Source organism: Dermacentor silvarum, chromosome 1, assembly GCF_013339745.2.
Source record: "Dermacentor silvarum isolate Dsil-2018 chromosome 1, BIME_Dsil_1.4, whole genome shotgun sequence".
Taxonomy (NCBI): Eukaryota; Metazoa; Arthropoda; class Arachnida; order Ixodida; family Ixodidae; genus Dermacentor; species Dermacentor silvarum.
The window spans coordinates 284,355,113-284,368,400 of NC_051154.1; the positions used below are offsets into that span (position 1 = coordinate 284,355,113).

The 13,288-nt window shown below is 43.5% G+C and overlaps 1 protein-coding gene across 1 annotated transcript; it reads left to right on the forward strand.

Moving 5' to 3' along the window:
* The first annotated feature begins 1,640 nt into the window (after positions 1 to 1,640).
* On the forward strand, positions 1,641 to 10,967 carry LOC119441150 (DEAD-box helicase Dbp80). Its single transcript, XM_049661005.1, has 6 exons — positions 1,641 to 1,714; positions 1,767 to 2,392; positions 4,556 to 4,733; positions 6,275 to 6,675; positions 9,545 to 9,736; positions 10,829 to 10,967. Exons 2-6 carry the CDS (start codon positions 1,786 to 1,788, stop codon positions 10,888 to 10,890), a joined length of 1,440 nt encoding a protein of 479 aa, XP_049516962.1. The 5' UTR covers positions 1,641 to 1,714; positions 1,767 to 1,785; the 3' UTR covers positions 10,891 to 10,967.
* The last annotated feature ends 2,321 nt before the right edge of the window (positions 10,968 to 13,288 follow it).

Here is a 13,288-nt window from a genome sequence, read left to right on the forward strand (position 1 = left end):
GTATAGTGTGCTTTACTGTCTATATATTTTGAAAGTTTTAAAGGAGTAAATTTCGTTTGAAGCGAGAAAAAAATGTTTGAACTGCACAATCGCAAGGTTGCGCGGAGAATCTGTTTCGCCTTCACTGCACACGTCCATCGGCGTTTGAGCCCCGCTCGTTCCACGTATTATTCTTTTTTGAGGGTGAGCTCTTCTGCGGCGACTTCAGATTGATTTGGGGTTTATCGGGTCTGGTTTTCTGGCCACTTTTGTCTAATAACTGACGATTTGAGGACTTCTACTGCACGTCGGACAAGAAAACTGGCGTCTAAAATAAGCCTGGAACGAAAATGAGGCAGGAATTTAGCGCATGGCTAAGTACGAAGAAACAATAAGGCTTAATTGTTACAAAAACGGCGAAATAAATTAAATCCACATGTGCCCGTTCACACAGCGGGCGCCTATAACCGGAACCTGAACTGTGGCTTTATTCAACAAACGGGTGATTTGTGGCGTTCTACTAAACGTAAAACAACAAATAAGGCCCCTGGCCCGTTGGATTCTGAGAATGTCTACGAAGCGGCTTGAAAAGTGGTTTTGGAGCATGTATTCCTATCGGTACACGCGTTCCGCGACACCAGCCACCCAGGTTGGACAAGCGACGTCAAGACGACGATAACAGCCAAAAGAAGATGCACCAGAACAGGGGTCGTATTCTGAAACGTTCGCCTAGGCGAAATCAGCATGCGCGCTGATTGGCTGGTTGAGCAAATTGAATGACGTCGGGCTCAACCACCCAATCAGCTCATCCAATTTTGCTAAAACAGCCAATCGGCGCACGCCTGAAAGCGAAAAAAGAAATTTCGCCTAGGCGAACGTTTCAGAATACGGCCCCAGATCTCCACGCCGTCGATTCGATACATTTTCTTCACTAATGGGCCATCAGAAATAAACTGTAAACATGGACGCCGGTTTGCTGCTGCGCCTGCTTTAGCTTTGCCGGGAAGATTGAAGAGCAGCAGCAGACGACACCATTGTCGTCTGCTCGTAATGTAGGCTCCACTTGTCTTGACGTCGCTTGCCCAATCTAGTAGCTGGTGTCGCGGAACGCTTACACAAACACCGCGAACACCTCTGCAGAATTAGTGATAATGACCAGGGTTGCCAGGCGCTCAGAGACTGACCCGCCAAATCTCGGCCCTCATAACCGCCAGCCACTGTTTCTCCGCGAGGCTGCAAATAATTCGTACTCGAAACTTTCCCTGTTACCTAAATAAGGCGGTAACCACAAAAATAAAATTATAACAGGGTAATTTTATGCGTTTTCACTCGCTTACTATATTGTAACGTTGTGATGTGTGTAATGCGCGACGCGGTGCGGTGGATGGAGACAGACAAGAAGCAGACGACAAGGAATGCGCGCGCGGAGGCGAATTCCGTGTGGAGTGGAAGACGACAACGTCGAAGAGCGTCCGGCACGTGAACACGCGGCGCAAGAAGAGAAAATAAAAGGAAAAGGCATCCAATCAGAAGAAAACACGGAGCTTTGAGCGGCCAATCAGCAAAAGACGAATCGGCAAGAGCTGCAGAAAAGGCCCGCTGGCAGAAGAGAAAGAAGTGCCACGAGAAGGTGATCAAAGCCTGTGATCAAAGAATTACCTAGCAAAATAGAATGTCAAGTTGGGCTGAGGCCGCAGACGAGCAAGAGAAGCTACTCTCGAGGCTCACTGGCAAGGTACGGAGAACGTTGTGAGAAACGGCAGTCTTCGCCGACACTCGTTTTGCAGGTGTCCGGGGTTACCATCGATGGGTCCGGAGACGCTGATCCTAGCGGCTACCGCGAAGAGTCCAGCGGCGCTGGTAGCGAACCAGTGCCTTCAGAACATGAGCCCGGTAAGTATTGCGAAGAGTGTTTTCGTGAGCGAGACGACAACGTGGTTACACTACACACTCCTCGTTTCAGTGGTCACCCCGGCGGAGATATCACTGATGCGGAAAATACTCCGGTCGCGTCTTGTGCACACATCACACGCTGTGGAGGTCCAGTACAAAGACCCCAAGTCGCCGCTGCACTCCATCACGACGTTTGAAGATTTGAGGCTGCGCCCTGAACTGCTGAGAGGCGTGTATGATTGTGGCTTTGACAAGCCATCAAAGATCCAAGAGACAGTTCTACCAATGTTGTTGGCTGACCCTCCACTGAACATGATTGCCCAGTCACAGAGCGGCACGGGAAAAACTGCCGCCTTTATTCTGGCCAGCTTAAGTCGAGTGGACGAGACGCAGCGGTACCCACAAGTGCTGATCCTGTCACCCACGTACGAGCTGGCCGTTCAGACTGGCAACGTGGCCAAGAAGATGGCAGCATGGTGCCCACGTATCACCTTCTCCTATGCCGTCCGCGGAAATAACTGTGAGGGTCCTCCTCTTTTTGGCCATCTACTTATGCATGCATTGTCTGCCCTGCTGTGTTGCATAGTTCCTGCTGTATTGTAAGCCTTATCAACCCCCTATATGGGCCCTGGGATAAATTTGTTCAGTCGTTGATTGTGCCATATTAAGGCTGTACACATAGCAGAAAACATTCTGTCGAGCTTTAAACTGAATGTGTTTATCTTTGCGTGCAGTTATCTGAAGTCCCTGCCATCTTTTAGCTGACACGTCAAAGTGAATTATCTTAAAACAGACATTAGCAGCCGTTCTCAAAATGTCAGGCAATGACAGCCTGAGGCAGAGGAGCAGAAATAGAAAATGACTGAAGGGAAATGTTAAGAAATGACAGCCTGCAAAGTGCCTCCCCAAAAAAGTTTTTAAAACTTGTGCGCCAAGTGGTTAACCATGTGACAAATTAAAACAGCAGACTAATGTGTCGCTGGGCAGAGCGTTACTAGCTGACATTAACGACATTTGCAGCTTTCAGCATTCTAGCAATTCTGATAAGAGGGGATGAGCCTTAAGTACAGAGCGATATAAAATGTGAAGAAAATTGTGTGAGGGAGCGAGGGGGGCGGGTGGACATTATAAGAGCATTGTTTGTAAAGGAACAAATTAAAACAGTGTGTAAGCAAGCTAGTTAAAACTAGGTTATCTGCCATATTTGCTACAGTTAGCTTGAATGTAATGTATTTACACAATGTTTGGGTTCTGTTCGCACTCTTTGAAGCACAGGCACAAATAAGCTTGGCGATAAATGTATTTCAACAAGTATAGCATACTAATGTGCTAGCAGTGTATTATTAAAAGTAGTTTCAGAGTAAAGCTCCAATAATTCAAGCAGATACTTGGTACACAGCCATGGCTGAATGTCATTTATTACCTGTAAGTGAAGATGGTAGGCATTAATGACTTCTGAAGTCTTGCTCTTGGTAACCAGAGCAGCACCGACATTAATTTCAATCATTGCAGTGGCCCATATATGATATGCTTTATGGCTGTGGTTGACAAAAAATTGTGAGGAGACAGCATATTTATCTACATGTTTTCATTGGCCTCATGGTGTGTACTGAGGCTGTATTCAGGATCAATCACTTTTGGGATAACTTTCACTGATTGGCTAAGCCAGTTTCTTAACAAAACGTCACTTAATGCATTGAAGCACAAACTTAGCTGGAACGCCAATGCATTTCTCCGCAAAGTTCGGGTATTAATATCTCGAAACTGGTGTCATCCTAAGAATTAATTCTAAGTGGATCCGCCTTGCGAACTCCACGGCTACAATTTGTAAATTGCAATATGGGCCATGACATAATTAGTTAAAAATGTAATTAGTGAATTTCTGTTAATTATTTGATTATGCATTTCAATTTTTGGTGCAAGTAATGTCCCCCTCTTCGAGTAGACCAGCTCATTAACTAGAATTGGGCTATCTGCCACAGGCAACCTTAAATAAATTTTGAAAGTGTTCGCTGAAACACCCTGTATACATGCTAGCTATGGTGGGGAGAAAAAGGAATACAGACACAAAATTTTTGTAGCCCACCTTTTTGCTTGATCAGATAGCTGTCAACTACTCCGAATTATGCACAAAATAATAAGTTTGGTCCCCTGCTGTTATCTTTGCTGTTTTTCTCCGAACTTGTGGCTCATACCCACTATGAGGATTGGCTGTCCTTTCTGTTAAAGTGTGCAACACCCTTTGTACTTTTCATCTTCTCTCCCCTATTACCTCATCGCCTAAAACTTTCGACAAGGTGATCACAATGTGGCTTCAACTGCTGCATTGACCCACGCATCAGTGACACCCCCCCCCCCCCCAAATTTTCATGATGGGTACAGATGACGTGTAAACACACCCGACATTGAAAAATATGGTGCGCTTTTTGAATTCGTCACATCAAACCTTCTCATTCGTGATTTATTGCATGTTCAACATATTGAGCTGTCGTACCGTGATTACAGAGTTGCTGATTAATAGCAAAGCAACAAAAGGCGAGACAACGATTTTGCATCAGTTCCCCTTTAATGTTGGAAAATAAGGTGAAACTGATTGTACTGGGACATTGGTGCATTCTATAAAAGACAAGTACTGGCTGCCATCGTCCACAATTTGTGAAGGTGATGTTTTTATACTTTTCAGACTCGCGAGGAGAAAAGATACAAGACCAAGTAATCTTAGGCACACCTGGAAAAATAGTTGACTGGGCCTTCAAGTTCAAGTTCTTTGAACTGTCACGCATCAAAGTCTTTGTGCTGGATGAGGCCGACATCATGATAGCCATGCATGGACATCATGACCAGTGCATACGCGTCCACAAGTGAGTACCCTCAGTGTTTATATTCTTCTGCACTGGCTTAATGGCTGTGCAGCATTTGCTTAGCGTTGCGTAATTTTTTAAGAAGGCATGCTACAGCTTATACCCCTGTCAACCGAAACAACCTAAGTGCACTTTGAGCGAGTGCACTTCACCCCGAGTTAGCAAGTATTGCCAAAAATAACAAATATATGTTGTGCTACTGACTCACCCATCGCCATCACCATCATTTTCATAGTGCACTTCTCTTTCTCGTGTAGCAATTTGCTGCCAAAGTGCACTCTCTCAAAATGACACTAAATTTGCCAGTGTGACAGGGGTATTAAGGGGACATGTGGGCCTTTTACCGAAGATTTTTTTAAATCTTTATTCTTTGAGGTATAGCACTGGAAACTCTTATATATGTGTAAATCTTTGTGCTTATTTCAAATATGAGGTCCATTTTCGTTTATCTTTCTTGGTTCCAATTTTATGCTAGTGTCCTTTAAATATTTTGTGCACAGATTTGCAAAATATCCGATGCTTATATTTCTCAAAATAGGGTATCAATGACTTTTGTATGATTCAAGGAATGCTGTAAGACCAACCTTATTGCTCTATCTTACCTAGAACATGAGTTGTGTGGCTTTGAAGTTGAAACTCGAAGGAGTGTTTTTCTGGTGCTTATCTTTGAAGTCTCGCAACTCGTGTTCTAGTTAAGGCAGAGCAATAAGGCTGGTCTTACGGCACTCTTTGAATCGTACAGAAGCCATAGATACTCTATTTTGAGAAATCTAAACATAAGATATTTTGCAAACCTACGTAAAAAATTATTTCAAGGAAGCTCATATAAAATTAGAACCAGGGGAGAGAACCAAAAATGGACTACATATTCAACATAAGCACGCATCATTGCATATAGGTACAACTTGTCAGCACCATATCTTGAAAAGTACAAATTTTTTTTTCTAAAACCCACTTCCCCCCTTAACTGACATGTCCTGCTGTGTATAGTTACAGCACTATGCAATTCTAGAGCAGCAAGCGTTTGTAGAACTGTTCTCACAGGTGATTGGATAAGCTAAGATTTCATGTGTCATACAACTGTAAAGAAGGATGTATGTAAATGGCCAATATATACTGTATAACTTACAATGGTAGGGTTGTTTTTAAAAACTGAAGAGAAGCAGAAAAATTAACACAACTAAATGCAGCTTATGCAGTGCCTATTTAGGTTTATAAATGCATCTGTTTTGCTTACCTCTTACTTTTGTTTCTGTTATATTTTGTGTGTTCATGATCAGAATGCTCATTTGTTGCACTGGTGCATCTTTCATTCTGTTTGCATAATTATTCAGTATTATTAAACACGTCTTTTAAGTCTATACTTTTCCCCCTTCCCATTTTCTAGGTGTGCTGATCTTTAGCAACCCACCACAGAGTGTCACAGTTGCTAGCTAGCCTAATATGAAACATAAATGACTGCTTAAGTAGCATCTTTTTGTTGATTAGTGTCCATTTGGTAGATCAGCGGTCACATTGCAATGTGTCATATGTCCTTGCAGGCGGCTTTCTCCCAGCTGTCAAAACATGCTCTTCTCAGCCACATATGGCAAGGATGTGATGGAGTTTGCTGAAATGATCATCTTCAACCCCGTGGTGATCCGGCTGCGCAAGGATGAGGAAAGCCTGGAGAATGTCAAGCAGTACTATGTGGTGTGCTCGAGCAAAGAAGAAAAGTTCTGGGCCATTTCAAACATCTACGGTGTGCTGGCCATTGGGCAGACCATTATATTCTGCCACACACGTCAGGAAGCTGACTGGCTGGCCAGAAAACTGACAGAGGAGGGTCATGCTGTGGGAATGCTCTCTGGTGACCTCACCATTGAAGAGCGTATTGCTGTACTGAAAGACTTCCGCCTCGGCAAAAAGCGTGTCCTCATCACCACCAATGTCTGTTCCAGGGGTAAGTCTTAAGTTTATGGCTTCTTCCATCACCATCGTCTGCTCTGGCCTCGCTATTTCCACTGCCTTTATCAATAGCAAGAAGGAGGGTGCTGTATCCCGATCTCCCACAAGCCTATTATTGCTGTCACACATGGCTACATCCTGTTAGCAAGTTCATTGTTTTTGATCGTGTACTTAGATTTGGTTGTCATTCATTGCATTCTTGACAATCCTTGCATTCTACTCATGCTAACATATGGGGCAGAAACTTGGAGATTAACAAAGAAGCTCGAGAACAAGTTAAGGACCACACAGAACAATGGGATGAAACATGTTAGGCCGAACGTTAAGAGATGAGAAGAGAGCGGTGTGGATCAGAGAGCAAACAGGGATAGCCCATATTCTCATTGACATTAAGAGAGAAAATGGAGCTGGGCAGGCCATGTAATGCGTAGGATGGGTAACCGGTGGACTATTATTAGAGTTACCGAATGGGTACTGAGAGAAGGGAAGCGCAGTCGAGGACGGCGGAAAACTAGGTGGCGTGATAAAGTTAGGAAATTTGCAGGTGCAACTTGGAATCAGCTAGCGCAAGACAGGAGTAATTGGAGATCACAGGGAGATGCCTTCATCCTGCAGTGCGCAAATATAGGTTGATGATATCGATTTGGGTGCACATTAACTCTGTAAATTCCAAAGTATTATACATATATGCTACATTGAGTTTGATACCTCAAATTTCTGCTTTAAGCATTGAAACTTTAATGTATAGCCCATAGTAGCACTTTCAATAATGTGGACTAAGTCTTCCAAGTTGTGGATGGTTCATCAAACCGGGCACTAAAATAATTACTTTACTAATTAAGCTTTAATTCAAATAAGAATTTACTGCTGATTTTTTTGTACGAGTTCACTTGCATGGTGGGAAATAAAGGCAGCAGGTTATTTTTCTCGATGTGGAACTGTGTTTGGGCATTACAGAGTTAAGCAATCCCAGGTAGCCAAAATTAATCTGGCTGCCTCCACTATAGCATCAACCATAACCAATTGCACAAATTTGCGATTTGAAACCACAGAATTTTAGTTTCTTAACTATATTGTCAACATGGATTGCTATAGCTGTTATCCTCTATTCATCACCATAACTCAAAACACATCCTTGCATTCACTCTGCTTGCACAAGTGATTGTTCATTCAAAGCTGTGGGGTCTCCAAATGTGCTTTTGGGAGCTGCCCCACAAAGCATGTTGAAAAAGCAGTGTATCTGTGTGTGACTCGTTGCAAGTTTTATGTGATAAGCATGGTTAGAGCTCACTAAAGGTACATAAATCTGTTACAACTTTACTACTTGCAATTATATGGGATGCTTCTTCAACATGCTTTACAACTACATTGGTACATTACAGTAAAACCTCATTAATTCAGATTTCACGGGGCTGAAAAAAATTTACTGATTAACAAAATGTAAAATTATCGAGGGTATCAAGAAAACAAACAAATGCGTATTACGTCAACACGCATTTATTTACTGAATAAATCTGCAAATCCTGTTTTTATTTCGCCCAAAAGCAGTGCGGAAGCAGCAATTCTCATCTCCCGACTGATTAGCGCTCGCAGTGGCGATGGCCTCGCAATTTCCTTTGGGGCATTGCCTCTTTGCCGCGCATATCCCAGTTCAATTTTTTTTGCCGGTGAGCTGGTTGCCAGCAGATCGACTGTCCATCACAATGTAGCCTGCACTCTTCATCCTCGACAGCATCCACTGTGTTTGTGTAATTTCGTGTGCAGCCATTGCAGTAAGTCAAACCAAAACTACTGTTTGCCGCAACCACTGTGAACGAAACCGCTGTCACTGTCAATGTGATCTGGGCAGCGACCACGCAGTTTTGAAGGCACTCGGCCAACGTGGTGTTATGCATAGACTCTCCTTTAACAATTACCAGACAGATCTCTTGGCGGTGTGATCGTTCAGCCACCATGAAAATGATGGTTAGTACATGGATTTGTCTGATCTTGGTGCTTGTGGATTCAAACACACTTGTGGCTTTGTTTATTACACTTTATCTACCTTCATTGTCAAAAATTTCAAAGCAATGTATACTTTTCTAAATGCAGAAGACTCTGCAAACATGCCTAATTGCTACTAATTGTAGCGGTTCAGCCTGTCGAGGTGGTCAAATCGAAAGGTGCTGGCTTGCCCATGAGAAACTTATTAGGGTGTTTTATGCTGATTATCAATGCGCGAGTCTGTGGTGTAATGATTTTAATGTCAGTCTTCTGTGTTTCAATCTTGCCATCGGACAATTTTAATAACAATTATTTCATTATTTATAGCCGTACTTCACTGAAGTATAGAAATTCACGAAGCCAGAAGGACAAAGTATAGGCAAGTCCAAGTAACTAACCATCATTCCAATGCTGACTGAAGCGCCTGGCTTGCAGCTCCTGTAGACACTAGTGCTAGAGTTCCCTCTAGTAATTATAAGAAACTATGATGTTTTGAACGGCGCGAAACACAGGGATAAAGGCTATGCAGGCGCAAGTAAAATCAAAGCGTCCCGGTGTTGCCTGTCCATGTACGATTTCTGCTGATGACTATGGCAATGCGGAATCTGCCGCTTCGTTTTGATTGCAATATGGTGTGTCAATACATTGTTTCATTGCTAATTTCAGTAATGTTGACAGTCATCGTGAGATGGGGTTTTGCCGGATGTACTTGGCTTGGCTCAAATTTATGTAAAACACAGCAAACATTAGCAGTACACTAGTCAGTGTCATTATTCTTTTCCTGGATCTCTTTCTCTTTTTCTCATTGAGAGTTATGTGGCTTTGCTTTGTCCAGTTGCCAAATGTATGTTTTTGCATCTGCTATGTTTACTTACTTGTAGGCATCGACGTGGAGCAGGTGACCATGGTTGTAAACTATGACCTTCCTGTTGACATGAAGGGCCAGGCCGATTGCGAAACATACCTGCATCGCATTGGGCGCGCAGGCCGTTTTGGCAAGTCAGCAATTGCTGTCAGTATGGTGGAGGGCAACCAAAACTTGGCAGTCCTGAAACAGATTCAGGAGCACTTTGGTAAGTTAAATGTGTCATTGTATGCCATTTCAGCGTTGCTCGGTTGGGTGCTGCCACATCGAAAGCACTTCATGGGCTCTCGTTTTTTTTTTTTTTTTTAGTATGTTGCAAATTTTGGCACAAAACTAGCGTACTAATACAGTGCCAACGACTTCTGACAATCTGTTAGCCTAACTGACATTACACTGGCTGAACACTGCTTCTGTATTAGCTGGGCATTTGAGAATTGCATCGTTCATGTTCTTAAAAAAAATTAAGAAAGAAAATTTAGCATGCTTCTTGTAAGCTTGAAAGCATGGCACGTTTCCATGCTTGGCACGAGCTTGGAGTTAAGTTGTGTTCTGTGACTACAGTCAAAAATGTCTGCAAGGTAATGTAGTTGGCTTGTGTGAATGTTCAATATTTTCGAATAGTAGGTATTGTACTATTTGGTATTCACTTTGGATCGAATTTCAGTATTCCAAATTTTCTAATTATTCTGAATAAACAAATATAAATTTGAAAACATTTACAATCTACAGTTTTTACAAGACAAGCCGAAGATGAAGCCTCCACGCTGCTCACTGATTTTTTTATCCAAGTTTCAGATATCGTACGGTGTCTCACTCGAGTTGTTGGATGTCATTTGCATGCATGACATCGGAAATTGGTGCCATTTAGGAAGCCTCCCGCACGCACTACATTCTCGCTTTCTTTGGTGAAGTAGTAGCTTTTTGGTAACCAAGACCAAACCACAAGTTTGGTCACTAGCACCTGATGCAGTGCTGAAATGCCTAACAGGCAAGACAGCGTAGCCATGACGAAAATTCGCCGCTCAACTGCGTGGTGTCAGTTCTGGAGCTGTAGCGCACACCTCGCCCAACTCCCACCCTACTGATCAGTGGTTGTAAATGCATCTTTAGTGATAGTCATGCCAGGCATAGCTGACTTTCTGCTGTCATGTGAATGTAACACTGAGAAGCTCAACTTGATTGTCTTTTCTTGCAAACTTTAGCCTAGTAAATGTACAGTAAATTGGTGATACAATGGAATTTGGGAAAGGAGGCTTGTATGACAGCCTGTTATGTAACACTCTTCTCTTGTTCTTGGCAGGGCGGCCAATTCGGAATCTGGATACGGAAGACCTTGACCAATTGGAAAACATTCAGCAGTGAGCAAAAGAACCAACCCACCATGGTCTCCAGGAAGTGCTTCATTTTGTAACTACTGCACCATTTACACCTTGGCCATTTGTGACCCTGTGAACTTGCTGCGAAGACTTGAAGAGGAATAAACTTTTTGTACAGCAGATTTGTGAGACCTAGGCCTCCCTACCTAGATGACTGCTTCGAGCCCTTTGGCTCTGGTGGCATCTTCAGCCTGCTGGATTGCCTTAAGTTGGTCTTCTGGTGCAGAGTTGAGCAGCGCAGTCTCCCACTGCTCTCTGGTCTTGTGTGTTTTATTCTGTGTGGGTGTCCCAGGACAAGCCAAAATCATATGCTGTGAGTCTGCCCTTTCGTGCCAGAATCTGCATCTATCGATGTAAAATTCAAGGTAGTAATGGTGGTAGGCCACGGGGTTCGGATATGTGTCTGTTTTTAACAAGTGCCATGCCGTCACTTGTCTATACTTAGCGAGGAGTATGCCAGGGGGGGGGGGCCTTTCCCAATTTATAGTGTTGGTGATCTCTGTAAAGCTCTCTCCGTTCCCAGTATTTGCATGTCACCTGCTCGGTTCGTCACTTCTTGAGCTAGGTTGTGCCATATTTCCTTCCTGGGAAGGGAGGAGTGTGCGGGTGCCCATATAATGTAAACATCTCGATCTCCACAAAAGTTCGATAAAATTCTTAGCGGCGAGATTCTTTCTTTGGCATAGTTGTTGACGGCGGTCTTGCCAAATGCCAATGCTAAGGCAGCCTCCTCCGCCACCTCTGCTTTTCCTGTTTTTACAGTGCCACTAACTCTGCAGTCACCCTCTATACTCGTAGCAACTGTCGACATACTCTGTATATTTGTGTACTCCGCCACGTCCACATAGACCACGTCCCTGGCACTACTGAATCTTTTGTGGAGAGCTCTTGCTCTTGCGATGCTTCTATCTTTGTTAAACTCTGGGTGCATGTTTCTGGGAAATGGGGGTATTGAGAGATGTTCCATTATTTTCCTTTGGTTGTCTCACTGCAGTCCGTGCTGGGCTTCGTAGGTTAATTATTCCGACGTCATCTAAGATGTGTCTGCCCATCAAACTCTTCGTTAGTCTTTCATACTGCACCACTCTGGGCTTCAGTGTGTTCGTCTAATGTGTTGTGCACGCCGAGCGCTAGGAACCTCTCTTTCGAGGTATTTGGTGGAAGTCCCAAGGCTTCCTTTACGCCCCAGACAACACCAAATGTCCTAGGGACATTCCAAAGAAGTACTAAAGTCCCATGTCCAAAAAAGAAAGTCATATGGATGTCCCGTGGACATCAGCGATCGGATGTCCACTAAACATCCCAGAATAACACATGAATGAGCATCCTGCATGCAAGACATAAATATATATATGTGCTTATTTCAGTTGTCTTTATGGAATGACGCACATTTCGAATGATCATTGTTTAAAACGATGTTATGTCCTTATTTACTGTAATTTTCCATGTGAATTTTGCCATGCGGGCACTTATTAGCAAGCGCAATATGCACTGCAACAATATCACGCGACAGGCTACGTTAGTCGTTTATTCCCACATTTATTTACCTCAATCTTGTACACTAAACTGGTTCAACGTACTTACATGCTCTGTTGGCCCACGAATAAGTTAAACATAGATACATTATTGGGCATTAAAACCATCCGTGTGACAGACCTGCGTGCATGCTATCCGCTTGCAGAGTTCTCCGAGAAGCGACGACCAGTTTCGGTTTCAGTTCTTTGAATTTATCCTTTACTACATAACAAATTCTAAATAGGCAGACAAGAACAATAGAACAAACCCTTTATTATTAGTATTTAAAATAACTAATAGCTTTTTACTTTTTTGTTATATGTTCGTTATGTACGGCGAGGCGGCTACGGCTTATCTGTCTGCATAGGTTGGCAGCTGCTTCGGTAGGTGCCATTGTGGTCGCATAGGCAAAGCATAGGTCCCATGGTTTCACTGGTCGCGCATTTTCTCGGTGTTTTTTCAAAGTTGGGCTTGCGGATCCGGTCTGTGTTTCAGTCGAAGGTAAGTGTTGTCCTTTGCTAACTGTTTTTGATCAGTCGGGCCTCTGGAAATACGTGTGATGGCCTTGTTTTTCACCTTTAAAGCTTACGCTTGGCAGGAAGCGCCCCATGGAAAGCGACTACGAAAGTAAGTTAACGTTGCATTTTTCATTCCTTCATGTTCGTAGCGTTAGACTGCCGTTCTTAAAGTGCACTCCGGTGACATACTCTGAATGTCACTCGCCTAAACAACACGGCACACGTCAATTTACTGGCTATTGAGAATGTGAATGAGAAACACAGGCAAGCAGTACGCTATAGTTGCACCAACATGGCTTCCATGTCGAGAGCGACTGCCTACCGTCGCATCAGCCACGCCGTGCAGGCCGA

Bases quoted from the DNA above. Each gene is read 5' to 3' on its own strand.
- LOC119441150 (XM_049661005.1), top strand. From the start codon at position 1,786: ATGGGTCCGGAGACGCTGATCCTAGCGGCTACCGCGAAGAGTCCAGCG. The intron at 6,676-9,544 runs GTAAGTCTTAAG...ACTTACTTGTAG, and splicing joins CACCAATGTCTGTTCCAGGG to GCATCGACGTGGAGCAGGTG. The intron at 9,737-10,828 runs GTAAGTTAAATG...TGTTCTTGGCAG, and splicing joins ACAGATTCAGGAGCACTTTG to GGCGGCCAATTCGGAATCTG.